The following is a 22,423-nucleotide window of genomic DNA, read 5'->3' on the forward strand; positions in this document are numbered from 1 at the left end:
GATTACTGGAACCATGTCCTGTGGTCTGATTTGACCAAGATAAACTTATTTGGTTCAGATGGCCTTAAGCGTGTGTGTCGGCAACCAGATGAGGAGTACAAAGACAAGTGTCTTGCCTACAGTCAAGCATGGTGGGAGTGTCATGGTCTGGGGCTGCATGAATACTGCCGGAACTGGGGAGCTACAGTTCATTGAGGAAACCATGAATGCCAGCAAGTACTGTGACATACTGAAGCAGAGCATGATCCCCTTGCTTCAGAGACTGGGCCACAGGGCAGTATTCCAACATGATAATGACCCCAAACACAACCCCAAGACAACCACTGCCTTGCCAAAGAAGCTGATGGTAAAGGCAATGGACTGGCCAACCATGTCTCCAGACCTAAATCCTATTAAGCATCTGTGGGACATCCTCAAATGTAAGGTGGAGGAGCGCAAGGTCTCTAACATCCACCAGCTCTGTGATGTCATCATGGAGGAGTGGAAGAGGACTCCAGTGGTAACCTTAAGGCAGTGCTGGAAAATAATGCTGACCACACAAAATCTTGACACTTTAGGCCCAATTTGGACATTTTCACTCACTTTTTCACTTTTTATACTCACTCTTTTGTTGCCAGAAGTTTAGAAATGAATGGCTGTGTGCCGAGTTATTTTGAGGGGACAGCAAATTTATACTGTTAGGCCCCTTTCACACAGGTGAACAGAATTCAGCTTTTAACTGCAGATAGATGAAGTTATCTCCCGCACCTAAACTCACACAATACTTTCCTATGGCCCCATTCACACACTGCGTTTAGTGACGTTTTCGTTACATGGGGTTTTGTGCCGTTAGAAAAAATAAATTTGACTGCGTCCGGGACCGATTTAACACAGCTATCTGTACATAACCGCAGGTAATTGCAGTGTACCATTTCACCTGCGGATAGCAGCGGCAACAAGGAAAGAACAACAGGAAGCACATAAGAAATGGCAAGAATGTTTCACTGTAAACGCAGCTAATCGCAATGTACAACTGCAAGTGATTGCTGTGCCTGGAGTCTTGGAATTTCTAACAAAACATGCTTTTAACAGCGGCAGAACAGCCGCCCGCGTGAAAGAGGCCTTATACAAGCTGTACACTCACTCACTACTTTATATTGTAGAAAAGTGTTGTCACATAAAAAGATATAATAAATATTTACAAAAATGTGAGGGGTGTACTCACTTTTGGGATATATATATATATATATATATATATATATATATAAATATATAAATAAATGTGTGCGCGCGTGTATATTTTATATATATATATATATATATATATATATATATATATATTTTTTTTTTTAAACAAACATGTTATACTTACCTGGGGTGCCCTGTCAGCGCTCCTGGCTCCTCCTCCTCATCGGGTGCCCCCATGGACACCCACATTCCCTGGGGGCACCCATTCGGGGCCACTCACAAGTCCCGCTGCTTCGTGCATTGACACAGACAGCAGGACTCTGCCCCACCCCGTGTCACTGGATTTAATTGACAGTAGTGGTAGCCAATGGCTCCTGCTGCTATTAAATGATCGGGTTCAGGTAAGAAAAAGGGGAGCAGCTGCAGCAAATAGAATGCATTAAGGTGAAAAACCTTGAGACTTTACAACCCCTTTAAATAATAAAACTGCAGACTGCCTTTTTCTAGCAACTAATGTAATGATCCAAGTAAAAGACAATCAAAATAAAGCAATTTAACCAGGGGGAAAGGGAAACATTATATACCATTAAAGGAAAAGAATTGCAGTAACAAATCAAATTCCAGCTTACATCAGTTTTGTGCAGTGATGTCAATGAAAGCTGCTATATGCTTTTTAAAACATAAAAAAGTCTTATATAATCTGCATAGCATATGGGACAAGAAAAAGCAACAAGGACTAAATCAGCTAAAAAGCAAACTTACGTCAAGTTAGCGGTATCCTGCAAGTTCCTCCTCTCTCTCTGATTGAGGCGTTTATAGAAAAAAGAACTAAAAATATGGATCCTATCTGCATGTTCTCTTAATTTCTCAAGAACTAAATACCTGGTATGAAGAAAAAAAAGAAAAAAAAAGAAAAAAGGCTGTAATGATAAATGACAAAAGGTTTACTGCATACATTTGCTTCACTTATAGAGATGTTAATACTACATAACCTAACAAAACCCTTACCTGTAACTCTGTGCATGATTTAGTTCACCGTTACAGACACAATCTGTATTTAAACTATTCCCAGCATGGTGCCCTGTGCTGAGGAATAGGTTTACAAATGTCCCCTTTGAAAACCAGAAGCCAACACTTTGCTGAGCTCTAAAATCCAGCTACAGCTGACAGATTGAGTCCCCAGGGCTGTCAGTGGAAACCAGAATGGCATCTATGCCATACTGTTCACTTGCAGTCTAAAAGCTTTTTAAAACCAGTTTGAATGTTTTTTTGTTAGCTTGTTTTTTTTTCCAAGCTCTGTGTCTCCGCGACCCTTGTTTTCCTCCTATGTGCACACCAACATCTTTATCCAGGAAAAAAAGGGACTATTATGCTTCTAATAGCAGCTAAAAATGTAATTGCTAGGCATTTCTGACGGATGCTCCCACGATCCCGAAATGGATTGCTTAACTCATACAACACCTTGAGGAGCTAGTAGCAAATCACCATGACCCATTTTTCTATGTACATGGTCCCCAAAGGTATCTGGATATTCTTTACAGACTCTCCTTGTTTAACCATTTCCTCTTAAACGTGAAATCTTCTGGCCACATGGCTGAGCTAGGTCTCTCCCATTCTTGCAACAACTTCTCCCCTCTCTCTTTACACCCTTTACCTTACCTGCCCTTTCCTTTTCTGTTCTTTACATTCTCCTTTTCTGCCCTACTGCATCAACAGGTCCATTCCCCAGCTAGTACAACTCTTGTCTGAGACCTTGGCAACACACCCATGCAGACAGCTCTGGATCTCTTATCCACTTACACTCACACTCATCATGAGGTGTGGATTGTGCTTCTATGTCAAACAATATCCTATTATTCCAATGAATTTTGGTTAGCCCCCCAATGTAGGTTGCTTTGCTTCCACTGTCTGACGTCTATGTGGAATGACTATGTCGCTTGAATTTTTCTATCGGAGATTACATATGGGACCACCATGATGAAAGAAAGCCATTTTCTTTCAATGCCTGTACTTTTATATGTGAAAACGAAATAAAACCTTATTCTTCAAGGAAGAAAAAAAAAGATAGAAAGATGTATATACCGTATTATATATACACCTGTATTAGCTTTGTAGACTGCATAGCTTTTTAAGTCCACCAGGTGGCAGATCGGAGCACATTTTATCTTTTAGGCTTTCTAATAGATGTGTATCTGGGCCAGATCAGATTAAAACAAAGAAAAAAGTAAGCCTAGAAAAAAGTAAGCCTAAAAAAAGGTCCAGGAGCTTGGAGGACAGAAAACCACAGCAAGAAATATCTTCAGGAAAAATAAATTATATGGCCATTAAGTAATAAATGCATATGGATTGTTTAGTGACATTTTAACTAAAAAAATAATAAAAAACGGGCAGCTGTTTGCTTCCAGGATAAGCATGCATGAAAATGGGAGAAAGTTTCAGACAAAAGAAAATTCTAATAACTAGCCAGAGTGATTCTATAACATTTTAATTAACCACTTCGTGCCTGCGCTATAGCCAAAAGACAGCTACAGCGCGGACGCCATCTGCCGGGAGGGGGCGTCTGGACGTCCTTTTATTTACTTCCTCTCTGTGCGCCACCGCGGGCGCACATCGGGGAAGTTCTGTGCTGGCCGTGTCCCTCGGACACAGCCAGTCACAGATCGCTGTAAACGGCCAATCACAGCGGCCGTTTACAGCTTGTCCAATGGGAGATGATCTCATATGTAAACATATGAGATCATCTCTCATCGCCAGCTCTCCCTCCTCACACAGACAGCGCGCGAAGAGGGAGAGATGAACCGCTGCAGAGATGTAGAGGTTAGTAAAAAAAACAAAACAAATAAAAAAACCCGAAAATAAAGTGCCCATCTGCCCCCCACTGCCACTTGTCAGTGCCATCTGCCCCCATTGCCACCTGTCAGTGCCATCTGCCCCCACTGCCACCTGTCAGTGCCATCTGCCCCCACTGCCACCTGTCAGTGCCATCTGCCCCCACTGCCACAAATTAGTGCCACCTGTCACCAGTGCCACCTGTCACCAGTGCCACGTATTAGTGGCACCTGTCACCAGTGCCACGTATTAGTGGCATCTGTCATCAGTGCCACATCAGTGCCATGTGTCAGTGCCATGTCGGTGTCACGTGTCATTGTCCTGGTGCTCCAGGGCCTTCAAAAGTGTAATAGGTAGTCAACAAGTTAGATGTGTAATTTATGCCCCGAATACACGTGATGGCGCTCCCTGCATGTTGGGCCTCTCTATGTGGCCAGGCTGTGGAAAAGTTCCACACATGTGGTATTGTAATACTCAGGAGGAGTAGCAAAATTTATTCTGGGGCATTATTTGTGGTATACACATGCCATGTGAGAAAACCTATTACAATGACAATTTTGTGGAAAAAAAATAATATAAATAAATCTTCATTTTGCGAAGAATTGTGGGAAAAAATGACAACATCAAAAAACTCACCATGCCGCTTACTAAATACCTTGGAAGGTCTACCTTCAAAAAAGGGGTCATTTGGGGGGTATTTGTACTTTTCTGGCTTGTTCGGGTCACAAGAAATGAGATAGGCCACCAGTACATCAGATGTAATCAATTTTGTATGATTTGCACCACAGTTTGTGGACTCTCTAACTTTCACAAAGACCAAATAATATCCACTAATTTGGGTTATTTTTACCAAAGATATGTAGCAGTATAAATTGTGGCCAAAATTTATGAAGAAAAATTAATGATTTGCAAAATTTTATCACAGAAACAAAGGAAAATGCGTTTTTTTCCAAAATTTTCGGTCTTTTTTCATTTATAGCGCAAAAAATAAAAAACCCAGAGGTGATCAAATGCCATCAAAAGAAAACTCTATTTGTGGGAAAAAACTGAATAAAATTAATTTGGTACAGTGTTGCATGACTGAGTAGCTGCCATTCAAAGTGTGAGAGCACGAAAGCTGAAAAATGGTCTGGGTAGGAGGGGGTTTAAGTGCCCAGTGGTCAAGTGGTTAAGCTTGGTGAACCTTCTTCCTAAATGATTAGGGACTGTGAACGTTGATTAGGAACTGTGAACGTTTAACTGCATGGTTTGCAAACCAGAGAATTCCAACTTATAAGTGCCCTTTAAATAAAAAAAAAAAATGAATTCAATAAAAGCAAAATAGGTAACTTACTTTAGGTAGAAATCAATAATTACATCATTTAAAAATTCTCCTTCATTTAGGCAATGGAGATCCTCATTTGTAACGGAGATTCCACCTTTTGCAGGAGGAGGAGGATATACAATCAATCTAAAAAGGAACAAAAAGTTAATGTGTACACTGTAGTATGAAAGTTCACCTTAAAACTTTTACAAAAGGGACATGTAAAACTAGCAACAGAGTACTATAGAATATGCCACTGTCTTCTACTCTAGAGCTCAAGGCTCACTTAATGGATCATGTGTTCCAACCCTTCTGGTACATAGTTACATAGTCTGGAAGGCAAAAGCAAAAAAAAAAAAAAAAGAGAAGAATAAAGCATGATCCATTTTGCTTCAGCAGGGGAAAAAAAATCCTTCCCGAGGAAGGAAATCGATGAATAACCCATTTTTGATAAACTATAAAAGATGAAGTTATGCTGAGTAAATAGATGCCCAACATACATATCATGCTTTAAAAATGGGAACACTTGTGGAATGGTGCCAAACTACGGTACTAAAATCTCCATAGGTGAAGCTTTATTTTTTATTTTTTTATTTTTTAACAGATTACCCATTTAGAGTTCTAGAGGTCTACAACTAGAATTATTGCTCTCGCCATAACGTTTGAGTGATACTGCATGTTTGGTGCGAACGCCGTTTACATATGAGGGCACGACCACATTGCTTTATTGTAAGAAACGTATTGACCGTTTCTTCTTGGAGAATTTCTTTTACTACATTATAGATATTTATGGCTTCTGCCAAGTATAGTCAACTACAGTCATAAGCTTGCCACATTTTTTCCCTAGAACTATAGACACATTCCATATAATTCTATAAGTTGCTAGGAATCATCAATTCTTACTGGTAAACAAGTACATACTTTTCAATGGGACCAACGAAGACGCTGTGTGTGTCGCCAGCTTCGTCTTCATCATCAAAAAACTGCAACTGTGCTGTAGAATTGCGCAGCTTCATTCGCGTTTCTGAGATCACCTGTGTTTCAAGTAGACAACTCTCAGTGGTCTGCTAAAAATTGCTTTTATGAAATTTTAATGTCTCAGTTGGTTTTACATTTTAATAAACTGCCTATGCACAAGGTAGGAATGCACAGCTTGAATACATCAGGAAAAACACAATAATAAAAAAAAATTTACATTTCGTGCTGCATGGTCCTTTGGTGTTGAATTGCGAGGGATTTCTTCCAGGTGTTTTGTAAAAGCTACAAGTCTTCGGTTAGCTTCATCAAACCCAATTTTTGAGAAAAAATTTGGGATAGAATTTTTTACTCCAATTTCATTTAAAATTTTTTCGAAAAGAGCATTCTCTGCCATGCTCAGGGTCTGGTCAAGGATTAAGACAATACATTGTTCCTCCACATCTAGGAAAGAATAAAAAAAACTTGTGTGAAAAACACCTGGTCAAAAAGGAAAGCTCAAGTCCTTTGGACTTTATTACATATACTAGATTTTACATACGGTACATTATCTGTAGATCATCTATCCAGAAAGGAGGAGGAGGATTTATTGAGAGAGATATAATATTTATATATATATATATATATATATATATATATATATATATATATATATATATATATATATATATAGATATAGATAGATAGATAGATAGATCTCTCAATCAGTGGTCTAGGATGCCTAGGTTTCCTCCCACGTTCCAAAGACATGCTTGTAGGTTAATTGGATCCCGTCTAAATTGTCCCTAGTATGTGTATGTATGAATACGAGTTAGGGACCTTAGAGCGTAAGCACTCATGTGAATGTACAGTGTATATGTAAAGCGCTGCGTAAACTGATGGCGCTATCCAGTAATGCCATAATAATTTTATAAATATAGTAAAACCATTTTACATAAACATCAAATTCAAAACTGAACCCAAACAGCTGAATAAGCAGTGTAAATAAAAGCAATTTTCACTTACCTGAAAAATCAATATATTGAGTACAATACAGGACACAGGCAACTTATAAACTTATACATACACCATGGGATATAAAGAAATAAAAATACAGCGCTTTCTATCAACAGAAAAGTCCTCTAAAAAGTGTTCATATATGTCCAACGCATAAAAGGCACCTTCAGAGTCTTATATAAGGGGTGAAAAGATCATCCACCAACCCCACAGCACACTGGGCCGCTTACCCTTAGACAGACCACCAGATTATAAACTAACAACACTGAATTGTCCATCAGACACAATCTGGCTTCCGATAGAATTCACTGAGATTAGGAATCAATCTTGATCTCCCTTCTAGGATCATCCCTCACAAGGTCAGATCGCCATACATGTGTCAAAAGGAGAACAAAAACAACCTCATGCTGTAGTATATAAAATGTACTTTAATATTTATTAAAAAGATTCCAAAATACTGTACTCACAATAAGGTCAATTCAGTCTTAAAAAGGAAGTAACCCCTGATGGGTTTTATTTCCTCTTTATTCCCCTGCAAAGTAAAAGCATAATGGGCTAGTATGCATTATGTGGCACTTATCTGCAAACGAAGCTCATGATGTCTGCAATGCTCACACTGGTGGAAGCCTCAATCTTAGTCCCTCTTCCTTAAGGGGCCGCAGACTCCGCCTCTGACTGGCTGGAGCCGCGTGACGACACTCCCGTGTGTGGGACGCCAGTCACGGCACACGCTGGAGAAGAAACAGCTCGGAGGGCCGTTTCTTCACTGTGCATGCGCCGACAGAGACACACTACAAGTTAAATATCTCCTAATTGGCACACGTTTAGGAGATATTTTCAGTACATATAGGTAAGCCTTATTATATCCCACTAGGGAGTTGTCATCACACAAGGTAATTAGGTGGGATTCCAAAAAGACAGACAAGGGTGAGAAGGAATTGCGATAAAAAAAGAAGGACTACGATACTCAGGCTGAAATAATTCTAGAAACATTTCAGGAAAAGGGCTATGACGAGAGAGATTTAACCACCTCAATACCAGGCACTTAAACACCTTCCTGCCCAGACCAATTCTGAGCTTTCAGCGCTGTCGTACTTTGAATGACAATTGCACGGTCATGCTACACTGTACTCAAATTTTTATAATTTTTTTCCCACAAATAGAGCTTTCTTTTGGTGGTATTTGATCACCTCTACGGATTTTATTTTTTGCTGTGTTAATTTTTAATTGTTATTTTTTGGGGTATAATTTGTGGTATGCATATGCTGTGTGTGAGAAATAACCTGATATGACAATTTTGTGGAGAAAAAAAAAAGAAAACTATTTTGCAAAGAATTGTGGGAAAAATTTACAACTTCAAAAACCTCACCTTGCCTCTTTCTAAATATCTTGGAATGTCTACTTTCCAAAAAGGGGTCATTTGGGGGGTATTTGTACTTTCCTGGCATGTTAGGGTCTCAATAAATGAGATTGGCTGTCAGTACTTCAAGTGTGATCAATTTTCAGAGATTGTCACCATAGCTTGTAGACTAACTTTCTCACCGACCACATAATATACACCAATTTTGATTATTTTTACCAAAGATATGTAGCAGTATAAATTGTGGCCAAAATTTATGAAGCACTGAATGTCTTTAATCCCCCCAAAAGGTATTTTACCCTTTTGGATCAAACTGTTTTTTTTAGTTGTGGTAAATGTGTAATTTGTAGAACGTCCAAATATAGGCAAAGGATAACTACCCAATTTGTTTCACCTTCTCATGGTGGATCTGAGGAGATCAAGAAATGTATTACTTGTGGGTCCACACACGTTATGTACCGTTTGTCTTGTCCCTGTCTCCAGTATGTGTGGGGACCACGAGGAAGTTGAGGGACCAGGCTGAGAGAGCACGTAAATAGAATTAAAACAGGTTTTAAACAATTGATAAGGTAGAGGGGAGAGGATCCAATCTTAAGAAAGCTATCGCACACAATGAGACCCAGTGGATCCATAGGCATGGTACTAGGAGTCTGTTTGGCTTAAACATAGGTATTCATGAATTTTATCTGCATTTATATTACTTGCCAATTTTATTTGTAAATTTATGTTCATTTTTATTTTTTCCTAATTTCATTTTATTCCTATTTTTATCTCATCCCTATATGTTTTTAAGATAATCAATTAACAATTTGATATAAACTGGTTTTAATAATGAATATATTTTTTGTAAACAATTTTATCCCCAGTTCATATGATGTAATGTTTTTCTAGTAATAAAATATGTATCATTGATTGTAATAAAAGTTTCTATGAGCACATAAGATGTCAACAGGATATGATGTTCTACCCAGGAAGTTAGTGTTTGTTGTAACACCTAAAGGAATTGGCTGCTTCCTATTGGGTTGTGGGAGAGGAGGGACTCGCTCCTCAGATATAAATTAGATCATTCGAAACCGGAAGTGATGTCCTTGATGACATCCTGGAGAAGGGGAGAAATGCTTTGACGCACTTCCGGTCTCTTAACTGCTGACATAGCTTCCGCTCTTTGTGGAAAGCACGCCAATCAACGGCGCACCCGGAACTTCATACTGATGCCCATTTAAGTGTTTTTTTTTAAGTTGCGCATAGTCAGCGCAATTTTCTCCATTTATACAGTACTTCACTATCGGTTACTTCTCTGTCTCCAACATACAAGTATGATTGACCGCCTGTGAACATCTATGGAAACCACTATTGGGAGAGGCTCCAGAGAAATCCATTTTTCCTATACTCGATACTACTGATCTCAGCTTCTTTGACCCCAGACTGCAAAGATGTGGGTTCACACCACTTGGTGAGTGAGGTCACAAGAGAGAAGTGTGGCACACTACACCGTCCATATTTGTGGAGTACCAGCAATATTATCGGAGCACTTAAGCAGTTTTTGGAGCACAAAGCACTTTATACAAGATATATTTTTGTGTAATGTTTATTATGGTTATTCACTTGCACTTGTAGCCTGCAAGTGCTGTTTATATTTATCCATTCAAGCCTTATTATAGGCTTACCTATATGTAAACATGTCTCAGGGGGGTTTGCAACCACTTTAACATCCTATGGAAGTTTCCAACCTACAAGATGGCTGCAGTCCTCGTGTGCAGTGACATCATGGATCAAGATTGATTCCTAATCTCAGTGAAGTTTATTAGAAGCCAGATCGTGTCTGATGGAGGATTGAGCATTGTTAGACCACTTATAATTTGGTGGTCTGTCTAAGGGTAAGAGGCCCAGTGTGCTGCAGCGACTGGTGTATCTTTTCACCCCCTTATGATAAACACTGATTTACACCGAGAGGTGCCTTTTATGCCTTGGACATACAGCCTTGGCCAAAAGTTGAGAATGTAACAAATATTCATTTTCACAAAATCTGCTGCTTTAGTGTTTTTAGATTTTTTTTTTGTCAGATGTTACTATGGTATACTGAAGTATCATTACAAGAATTTCATAAGTGTTAAAGGCTTATTGACAATTACATTAAATTTACCCAGAGTCAAGATTTACACTGTTGGCCCTTCTTTTTCAAGACCTCTGCAATTCGCCCTGGCATGCTGTCAATCAACTTCTGAGCCACATCCCGACTAATGGTAGCCCATTCTTCCATAATCAATGCTTGGAGTTTGTCAGAATCTGTGTTTTTTTGGTTCACCAGTCTCTCGAGGATTGACCACAAGTTATCAATGGGATTAAGGTCTGGGGGGTTTCCTGGTCATGGACCCAAAATTGTGATGTTTTGTTCCTCAAGCCACATAGTTTTCACTATTGCCTTAAGGCCAGGGGCTCCATCATGCTGGAAAAGGCATTGTTCGTCAAACTGTTCTTGGTTGGGAGAAGATGGTTGGGAGAAGTTGCTCTCAGAGAATGTTTTTATACCATTCTTTATTCATGACTGTGTTCTTAGGCAAAATGGTGAGTCAGCCCACTCACTGGGCTGAGAAGCAACCCCACACATGAATGGTCCCAGGATTCTTTACTGTCGATACAGGACTGATGATAGCGCTCACATGAAAACACTTTGAATAAAAGTTTTTTATTATAAAGGAATGCAAAAAATTCCTATTTGAAGGAAGGCCAGAACCCAGGGTAAAAAGTAATCGCTGGTATCTTATTCACTGAGCTTACATTAGTCAAAGTAAGATTTCCAGATACGATAACAAAGCTTCCTGAATTTGACTTTTCTTGCCTTCAGCAAGGTAGGAATGACAGATTCAGAGACTTCTCTATCCTTTAGGACCTGGGTTTAAAAAGCTATACCGTTAAAGCAGGGTAGAAGAGGAGGCCTTAAGAAAACAGATCCAATTTGTTGGCAACAGGCTTGGGGGTCTTCTGAAAGAAGTCCGAGTTTGTCTGTGTCCCAGATTCTTCTGGGCCAGAAGAATCATGTTCTTCCTCTCTTTCTGTTTTTATGGAACAGGTGCAGTAGAATGCTCAGTGGAGGGAAGGCCATCCATTGTTTTGGATACAAATAGAGGTAAACTTTTTGCTGTATCTAAGGGCTAGGATGTCTACATGCAGAGCCTCCATTTTTGACCGAGTGTAATGAACACACCTGGATAGAGAGACTATTCTTGGTGCAGGCGATGGCGGCTGGCCGAGAGAATCTGCCTGCCATATGTCCACTTTTGGAATGTGAATTGCAGAAATCGCTGGGCAGCGAGTTTCTGTTCCCAAGAGAAATCTGGTAGCTTCTTTCAAGGCAGCCAGGTGCCTCCTGCCCCCTTGATGGATGATATATGCCACTGTGGTGGCATTGTTTGACTTCTCCTGAATTGAGTGTCCCTTTAGAACAGGGATCTCAAACTGGTGGCCCTCCAGCTGTTGCAAAACTACAAGTCCCATGAGGCATTGGAAGGCTGACAGTTACAATCATGGTTACCACAGGCAGAGGCATGATGGGACTTGTAGTTTTGCAACAGCTGGAGGGCCGCTAGTTTGAGACCCCTGCTTTAGAAGGTGGATCCAGTGCTGGAGGGACAGCACTGAGTGTCAAGATGCTGATGGAGAGAGTTTGGTCTCCTCCCTTGTCATGTCCCTTGAACTGTTCAGGAAGACTATTTCCCAGCCTGAGCCAGACTTGCATCTGTTGTAAGAACATGGCAATTGTAGGGGAGGTAGGCTTTTTCCCACTGTCAGAGTTTAAGTTGAAGTGATGATCCACCAGGACAAGGAATTTCTTGTTTGGGGGGATAGAAGCATAGGTAAATCCATGGAAAGGGTCTGCATTTTCCATGCTGACAGCATGTTTAGTTGGAGAGTTCTTGAATGGAACTGGAGGAAGGGAACTGCCTCAATTGAGGAAACCATTAGGGCCAGAACTCTTATGATGAAGCTCACTGAGGGGTTTCTTTTGTTCTCAGTTGTCAAGAATAGGCTCTTAGAGAAAGAACCTTTGCCTGAGACATCTAGAATGAAACCGAATACTCTAGACCAGGGGTAGGCAACCTTGGCCCTCCAACTGTAGTGAAACTACAAGTTCCATGAGACATTGTAAGACCCTGCCCATCACAGGCATGACTCCTAGAGACTGAGGCATGATGGGATTTGTTGTTTTACCACAGCTGGAGTGCCAAGGTTGTCTACCCCTGCTCTAGGCCAATGGAAGATTGGAGAGCAGATTTTTTTTATTTTATTTTTTATTTAATCAATTTAATCACCCAGCCAGTTTACTTGTGTTTTGGACATTCACTCAGAGTTGCAAGGGTGATGCATCCTGTAGGAAAAGATCGACCATACAGCCTGTCACTTGGATGTTCTGAGAAGGGCAAGCAATGGAACAATCTTTGTGAGCGCTCTAGGAGCAGAGAACAAGTCAAAAGGCAGTGCAACAAATTTAAAATGGCCATCTGCCACTGGAATACATAGAAAATTCTGATGCAATCGATAAATGGAACATGTAGATGGGCATCTAAGATGTCCACTGATGCAATGTGCTCCCCTTGCCCTCAGAGAGGCAATTACTAACCTTGCTGATTCCATACAGAATTTTGGAAAGTGAAGGAATTTGTTGATGGACTTTAAGTCAAGGATAGATACCCCAGTTGAGCTTTGGTACCGTAAACAGATTTGAGTAGAACCCCTTGAACTTGTCCTATGGTGGTATTGGTTATAACAGAAAAGGTTCTACTGGAGGCAGATTCCCCATCCTAAAATATTATTATATAATCGATAAAGCATCAGAAAAAGATAAACTGCTGAGAGAAGGGGTTATGTCTCCAGTGTCCCTCTCAATACCCCATGGTGGGGTTGGCATAGCTAGGAGCATAATTAGCTCATATAGCTGTACCCTGTATCTGTAAAAAGTAGTTGACAAGAAACTGGAAGTAGTTATGTTGTAAAGTGAACCTGTAACGTACAAAGTATGAATTTTGAAATCTTGTACTCTTCAGAGTGAACTCACAGGTCTGGAATGTCTGTGGTCCAGAGAGATGCAAACTGCAACATATAACCCTCCACTCTTATTAGTGAGGGTGCCCCCTTCATTGTGAATGGGGTTTCGGGGAGGGTTTGGTGGCCTTAGTGAGACAAGCCTTGTGCTGAAAGTAACAATTACATTTAAACTCTGAAGTTGAAATCTGAGAAGTGTGGAGGTACTCTGCGTTAAGGCCTGGTTCACACCTATGCAGGTTGCAGTTTGCATGTTCCAGGTGCATTTTGCAGTTTTCAATAGATGTTTTTGATCCACTGAAGTCTATAGAATAAAATAAACTTTAAAAAAAAAAAAAAAAAAAAAAAAAAAAAAAACAGAAAAAGGTCCTGGCCCTTTCCATAAAAAGGCACAGATATGAACATGACCCATAGGAAACCATGTTAAACGGACTGTAGTGTGGTTCTGTAAAAAGGAAAACGCACAAAAAAAAAAACAACCTTTCCTTTTGCAAATCTATTGCACCTGTGACTTTTTTAATCACTCGCTCTCTCCAGGCCAATTTTGATATTTCTCATACACATGTTAAAATCAGCCATTTTTTGCTAGAAAATTACGTAGAAACCACTTAATATATATTTACTGAAAGCAGAGGCTCTGGAGAATAAATTGGTGGCTGATACTATTTGATTTATTCAGCTTTGCAAAAAAACTGTCAATGCAGGTAAGGTATTATTGGTAGTTAAAAAAACTAACTTTTCAGCTCTAACTAACTTTGCATAATGCCTTTGGTACACATGAAGGCCATTTACACGCCTCTTGAAGTCTGACTGGAACATTTCAAGGATGTTGCTAGGACATTGCTAAGTGAGGCCTAGTAATTAATGATCACATCCAACATCACAAGAGTGAGCTTGGTCTCAGATGAAAACACCCTCACAAGAATTTTGTCTCCCCTGATGCAGTAGCTCTGAGCTTAGTGTTTGAGAGCTCACTTCTGTGATGGCGGAAGTGAGCAGTAACAGGGCCTCACTTCGCAAAGTCCTGGGTGTATTTTCCGGTCAGTCTTTAGGAGGTGCGTAAATGGCCTATACCTACAGCAAGGGAATTATTCAGCTTTATGCCCGGTACATGTGATCAGTTTTTTCTTCATTCAACCCAGCAGGCTGAAGGAAAAAACAAACAAAAAACAAAAAAAACTGAAGAGCTCAGGAGGAGCTGCTGTACTAACTTTCCGATGATAGTACAGCGACCCTCCCCCTGAGCTATTGTGTTTTGACAGGACGACTGCCCCCCCCCCCAGAACACATCGGTCAGCGCTCGCAACCATTGCCTGTAAATGGTGATTGGATGCTGATCAACAGATGTTTTTCTGGCATGAACCTTCGAAAGAAGCTGGACGTTCAGCTGGCTTTTGTCCGGACAGGCTGCCGTACACACAGGCCGAACGTTGGACAGTTTCTGTTAACGGTCTGATTCCAGACGATATTCGGCCTGTGTGTACCAGGCTTTAGTCAGAGCTCCACAGTTTGTTTTTATCTACAGATGCCCCTTATATGCGCAGGCAATTTTCTGTTTTTTTGTTGAACCCTTTAACAGCAGTACACATTTTGACATTTTATCTACAGTGCTACTCATTTACCGTTGGCAAACTGTTCTTTTCAAACCTAATTTTAGAGTTGCAGAAACTTACTTGAAGAATTAGAATCATACCATCCTAAAACGTTCTGTCTGTTCATCTTAAACTGTGACCGAAGCTTCTGGCAATGGGAAGCTGTACTCTGGAAAAACACCACTGAAAGTTTTCGCGCACTGCACCATTCGCACTTTATTAGCTCTGATGTATTCAATAATAACTCCAGATGATCATCTTCTGAATCTTCAGGTGCTGCTAGAAGTAAAAAACAATGCATTATTTTCATGACTAAAAAATTAAACTTAAAATTAAGAGCTCATTTTTGACAATTGAGGCTGCAGAGTTACACACATCAAATAGGAACAAAAAATCTAGGAGAACGCATTTGATATAAATGTCATAGGGTAACACTGATCATCATATATTTACACCCCTCTGCTCCAAAAGATATTAGAGATCCATTCATCTCTACATACCAGAGAAATGTTTGTTAAGCGGACTTAAACCCCAAACCAAAAATTTTATATATTGCTGCTTACCAATCATTAGATGTGGTGGCTGCATTCTTTTTTACCTTTTCCCCTGTTTTCACCTGATGATCTGACCAATAACACACCTCCTGTGTTAATGTGCCTCCACTCTGAATGAACAGGGCACCTTTGGACAGCAGCACTGTCATTCTGGTGGAGGGTAGTTTTAATGTCCTTGCAGATTTAAATACACTAACAAATTGAAGCCAAACTCCAGCAAATACTGTATAAGCAGTTACAGCAAAACATGTTCTTCCTTTTGGGATAAAAGTTTTACATAAATGAAAGCGGTCAGTGGTAAATGGTTTGTCTAAACACTCTCAAATTATACATTTGCAGGAAAGCTTATTCTGTTGAAAAACAACAGACTGCCCTGATCACCAGGTGAAAATAAAAGAAAGCCTAATAAAAAGTAAACAAATGCAGCCATCACATCTAAGAATTGGTAAGCTGCAATATAAAAAAATGTTTGCTTTGGGGTTTAATAATGCTTTAAAGCAAAATAATTGTGTTTTGGTAAATAATTATTTTTAACAAGTCTTGAACTTTGGGCACATCACACCTGAAAAACCTTATCTAAATTATTTGGGTATGTGTGGTGTGCCCTGCTCCTCCCCCACAACACCCTGGCTGCATTTACTGTCAAAACTTGTTTAGTAAAAAAGTCAATTCACAGGGCAATGCAGCCAAGGTCTGCGCAGAGCAATGCAGGTTTAACAACCTCTATGTGCTCTGAGCACACCATAACATTGAGGTGCGTTACATAAAACAAAATAATGTAATATATAGTAGTTTACCAGTTATTAAATGTGATGGCTGCATTGGTTCTTTTTTTGGGCTTTTCCCCCCTCTGTTTTCACCTGGTTATCCTGCAATTATCACACCTCCTGTATTAGAGTGTCCCCACTCTGGATAAAGGAGAACATGGGGCACCTTTGAACAGCAGCATTGACAGTATGGAGGGGGGGGGGGGGGCTGGGGAGTGTTAGATGCACTAATAAATTGAAGCCAAACTCCATCTAACACTGTAAAGCAGTCAAAGCAAAAAAAGCAGTATTGGCCATGTGTTGAGTTATTTTGAGGGGACAGCAAATTTACACTGCCATACAAGCTGTACACTCACTACTTTATATTGTGGCAAAGTGTCATTTCTTCAGTGTTGTCACATGAAAAGATAATAAAATATTTACAAAAATGTGAGGGATGTACTCACTTTTGTGAGATATTGTACATAAAAGCTGATCATTTTAAGTACTACTTGTCAGTAGTAAATGGCTGGTCTCATCCCTCCCACTGCAAGAGAGCTTGTTCTGCTGAAAAACATCAGATTAACTGGAAAAAAAGCCTAAAATGGAAAAATGAATGCAGCAATCACATCCAAGAACTGGTAAGCTGCAATTTAATAAATGTTTGCTAGTGGGTTTCTGCTTTTAGCATGCAGGTTGATGCAATTGAGTCGTAACACAGAAGCAGATCTTGCTGCTTCTGTGTAAACTGTCATTGATAAAACAGCACATGCAGTGTCAAAAAGGCCTTGGTTTCCTGCCTCTGTAAATTACAAATCTCTACAAGAGAAATCATTTACCGTGTGGCCCGTTCAAACCCCAGCAATGGTGTGACATGGTGCAGAAAAATTTAGACATGCTGCATTTTTTCACAGTGCACTGGATGGCATCATATGTCACCACATCACAGAACACTGGGATGGGCTCTGCTGATGCCACTGCGTTACTTGGTTTTATCCATGTGCTTTTAATGTGGTCTCAAATGTGAGTGACCATTTTATCATTTTTTAAAATAAATGTTTTACATTTAAAACAGAATCACAATAAGTGGCCCCATTTTTCTCCTTCTGCCATATGTCATATTGAGAGGTATCGCTTATGAATTTCAGTCATTATACCTATGGTGGATACCTATTGGTGTCAATACTTTAACGGATCCCTACCAGATTGGTCTATATTGGAAGTCGTGGTTGCTGTACCTTTCCTTGGGTGTGTTACACCAAAAGCTTGGTTGACCCATCAGGCATACACCTAGCTTGGTTCAACCTGTCTGGTAAGCCTCTTTGCTTACGGTGGTGGATTATCTACAGACAACCAGTTCACCCAGATTCACAGTCAGATTATTCTTTGCCATATTATATAGACTATATGCACTTTATATGCACTAACACTGTTGGTTTGCTTACATTTTTCATTATTGTTGGGCAATCTTAATTTGTTGTGTATTTATCTGCACATTTATATACTGTATCAATTTTTATTGGAAATAATCGCATTGTTTATTTCATCAGCGCTGCACTATATTACTTTATTACATCACAGAGCACTGCTATGTTGAGCCCTAAATGGAATGTAAAAAAAAAAAAAAAAAAAAAAAAAAAAAAAAACACACAACAGAGCAGTAGACAGCACATCGCATCGCACCCTCACTGCCCAGCACAACTCACAGCAGTATGAATATAAAAAGGTAACTGTATTTGCTACATTGTACAGGCATACCCCACTTTGCGGACACTCACTTTACGCACACTCGCGAGTACAGACATGCCCGCGAGTGTACGTAAAGTGCCTCGCAAGTATGGACATTCCCGCGCCGCACAGCCGCAGTATGACCTGGAAGAGGTGGAGCTGCCGCCCGGAGTTGTCGCCGTTCAAGAGGGAGGAAGCAAAGTTACTGCAACATACTGTTGCCAGCAAGGCAACACAGCATTGCCTGTCGACCCAGAGGTACCCGCCAGCCAGCCCAGAGGTGCCAGCCAGCCAGCCCAGCATTGCAGTCTGCATAAACGTAAGAACTGTACAGTACTGTATAGCCCCCCTCTATTGGCCCTGATCCCCCCCCCCCCCACATTACAGCCCCTGACCCTCCCCTCACTATTATTTTCATTGTTACAGATACCTATAGCCCAGAGGTGCCCACCAGCCTGCACCAAGGCCCAGAGGTGCCCGCCAGCAAGCCCAGAATTGCAGTCTGCATAAACGTGAGTATAGCCCCCAGGCTCTTAGCCCCCACCACATCCCCTGACCCCCTACTACATCCCCTGACCCTCTAAAAAAAACTTCTACAGTACTGTACAGTATTTTTTCTTTTCGTTGTTACAGGTACCTATCCTGTATGTGCTGTGCATTGCCTGCAAGCCCAGGAGGTGCCCGCCAGCCAGCACCGAGGCCCAGAGGTGCCAGCCAGCCAAGCGTTGCCCAGAGTTGACTGCCAGTCAGCCTAGTGTTGCCTGCCAGCCCAGAGGTCCACAATTGCTTGCCAGCCCAGCATTACAGTCTGCATAAACGTAAGTGGAGTACATTACAGTACTGTACAGCCCCCCACTATAGGCCCTGCCCCCCCACTACAGGCCCTGCCCCCCCCACTACATTCTCTGGCCCCCTCATTACAGGCCCTGACCCTCTAAAATACAGTTACAGTACATATTTTAGGAACTTCTACAGTACTGTACAGTATTTATTTTGATTGTTACAAGTACGCATCATATAATGGCAGATAGTACCAAAAAAAAGCCGTAAATCTATTACCTTGGATATGAAGGCTAAAAATTATAAAATTGTATGATGAAGGTGTAACTCAAGCTGAAATAGGCTGAAGGCTAGGCTACACTCGGACTACAGTTAACACCGTCATGAAAAACAGAGAAAACATTGTTGCAGAAATTAGAAGTGCTACATCTGTTAACACAATAACAATTCGAAAAAGGGATAGCATTGTTGCAGACATGGAGAGACTCTTAATACTTTGGATAGAAAAATCAGACTGCACGTCATGTTCCTGTCAACCAGGCAATTGTACAAACTAAAGCCTTAAGCCTATTCAATGTCCTGAAGGCTAAGAAAGGTGAGGCAGCAAAGGATGCAGAATTTTCTGCAAGCCGTGGATGGTTTGATAGGTTCAAGAAAAGGTCTAACCTACATAACATTAAAGTACAAGGAGAGGCAGATGCTGCAGAAAGCTATCCAAGCGATCTTGCCAAAATTATTCAAGATGGAGGCTACTCCATGGATCAGATGTTTAATGTGGATGAGACTGGGCTATTCTGGAAGAAGATACCTGCAATTCTTCTGGTACCTTAAAGCTAAAGCCTTTGCTAATTTAAAGATGGCAAAATCCAAGAGCTTTGAAGAACTATGTTAAAACTAGACTTCCAGTGGATTGGAGAGCTAACAAAAAAGCATGGGTAACTGCAGCCCTTTTTGAAGATTGGTTTGAAACCTGCTTTGTTCCAGAGGTGAAAGCCTATTGCAAGGACAACAATATCCCTTTCCACATTTTGCTGCTGGTTGATAACGACCCTGGACACCCACGAACACTAGATGAGCTGAACCCTAACAATCGAGTGCAATTCCTACCACCTCACTACTGCAACCAATGGATCAATGTGTCATTGCCGCATTCAAGTTAAACTAGTTAAAAAGAACATTCAGTAAGTGTATTGCAGCAATAGACAAACAAGAAGGAGAAGGTAAAGAAGTCCTATCCAAATTATGTAAAAGCTACAACATATTGGATTGCATTAAAACTGTAAGAGATGCTTGGAATGACAAAGGAAACCACAATGAATAGGGCCTGGAAAAAAATTATGCCCACAGTTTGTTGATGATTCCGAAGGCTTTGAAGATCATGTAGCTACTGTTACTGAAAATATTGTAGATATGGCAAGGCAGTTAGAGTTGGAAGTGGAGCCAGAAGATGTTGCTGAACTGCTTGCGTCCCACACTGAGCCCCTCAGCAATGAAGATCTTCTAGAACTTGAAGAGGATAGAGAAGATGATGTGCAGGATGGGGTTGAGATCATTGAACAGCCTGAAGGTTTAACTACAAAAATTCTCTTTGAAGCTTTCCCGTCATCTTGATAGCACGATGGCTCCATTTGAAAAGCATGATCGGGATTTTGAAAGAAGTTCAAAAGTCAATGCTAACATTTCAGGGGCTTATGCCTGTTACAAAGAAATCTACAGGGAGAAAAAGAGAGCTACACTTCAAACCTCCATAGAAACGTACTTTTCTAAAAGTCCATCAGCACGCAGATCATCAACATTGACCGACAGTCATTTGGATCCCAGAGCATCAACAACTGACAGCCCGTTTCCAGCTCTGACATCACCACCATGTCCTGCTCTTAGTGCAACTTGTAGTACACCCAATTCACCAGCAAGAAAGCACCTCATTTTTGAAGACTTGACTTGTAAAATAAAAGATACCTGCATACCTGACAGTCCATTTCCAGCTCTGACATCACCATCAAGTCCTGCTCCGATTTCTTCTTGTAGTACACCCAATTCACCAGCAAGAAAGCATCTCGCCTTTGAAGATTTGACTAGTGAAACAGAAGATACCTGTATGCTTTCACCCTTCCTACTACAATAAATTCTCTCAGCTGCTCTGGCCTTGCAACAACAATCAGATGGGGCAAGCTTACAATTTTTCTTTTAATATTGTGTTTATTTTAGTTATAAATGCATTATTCATATCAGTTATGCTTGTAAATGACTATTGCAATGCAGTGCATGCATTTAGAAGTGAAAAAAAGTATTGCTTCACTTAAAGTACATTTTCGTTTTACATACATGCTCTGGTCCCATTGTGTAGTTAAAAGTGGGGTATGCCTGTAAATACTTTGTTTAATTCAGAAAGTCATATTTCCCATTTACCCCATATTTACTTCATCCTGCCTTCTTCCTTATTTTTTTGTGATGCATTAATAATACAGGCAGGGGGGCGTGGCTACCGTGCGCTGGTGGATGGCCGCTTAGGGACAGAGCTCCGCTCCAGCGACGGGAATACATCCGCATTGTGGATCCCCTGTGCCGGCGAAACCGCATAGAAATACTCCGGAGAGTCCACTCATCCTCCGGAGATGTCACCGAAGAGGAGAGGTCCTGGGCCGCCTAAAAAACTGCCGGATTTCTTTCTACCGGCGGCCCGCGAATACAGCCAAGATGGCGCAGGCGGCAGCACGCACTCCTCCCCTGGTCCTTCCTCAGCCTCCTCGGGGAGCCCAGCACCCACCGACAGACAGGGGAGGAGATTGCCAGGGCCATCCACATCGATCAGCAGCAGCCCAGCGAAATCTAGACAGAGACTGTCGGGAGAAGCACTGCAGGTGAGCGCTGAACAGAACTCCTCTGCTGATACCAGAGAAATTCATGAATGCATATCTGAGTTCCCTGCCACTAACCAGCCTGTCTCAGAATCCACCCTAAAAGACATGCTTGTCTCCCTGCGTGCCTCACTTCACACAGCCTTTATGCAGTGTATAAGTAACTTTAAAGATGAAGTGGGAGTGCCGAGTGGCAGAATGGATCATGTGGAACAGAAAAAGGGGGACTTTGCGGTTGCTCACAACACCTTAGTTGATGCGCACAATGATCAGTCCGAGGACATTGAGTGGCTTAAATCCAAGATGGCCGACCTGGAAGACAGGTCCAGGCGCAATAATGTTAAAGTCAGAGGAATTCCTGAGACCGTCCTGCCCACACAGCTTGCTCAACACATTCAGGACCTCATGAAAACCTTGCTGCCCTCTCTGTCGGACCAAGACGTGATTAATCGACCGCATCCACCGATTTCCTAAGCCTCCCAACCTGCCAGATAA

At 41.0% G+C, this 22,423-nt stretch overlaps 1 protein-coding gene across 8 annotated transcripts in view; it reads right to left on the bottom strand.

Annotated features, from left to right (window-relative positions):
- Positions 1-22,423, bottom strand: part of SENP6 (SUMO specific peptidase 6) — a 157,535-nt gene that overhangs the window by 49,792 nt on the left and 85,320 nt on the right. For 7 of the 8 annotated variants that reach the window (XM_077487361.1, XM_077487360.1, XM_077487364.1 and 4 more), the window contains 5 exons: positions 15,344-15,541; positions 6,495-6,718; positions 6,221-6,333; positions 5,330-5,446; positions 1,930-2,049 (listed from right to left, as the gene is read on the bottom strand). In XM_077487361.1, the coding sequence (XP_077343487.1) occupies positions 1,930-2,049; positions 5,330-5,446; positions 6,221-6,333; positions 6,495-6,718; positions 15,344-15,541 (772 nt within the window). The remainder of the gene's footprint in view (positions 1-1,929; positions 2,050-5,329; positions 5,447-6,220; positions 6,334-6,494; positions 6,719-15,343; positions 15,542-22,423) is intronic. The other variant, XM_077487362.1, reaches the window with a different exon arrangement.

This window comes from Lithobates pipiens, unplaced genomic scaffold (genome assembly GCF_037356315.1).
Source record: "Lithobates pipiens isolate NorthernLeopardFrog02 unplaced genomic scaffold, aLitPip1_a1.2 Scaffold_18, whole genome shotgun sequence".
Taxonomy (NCBI): Eukaryota; Metazoa; Chordata; class Amphibia; order Anura; family Ranidae; genus Lithobates; species Lithobates pipiens.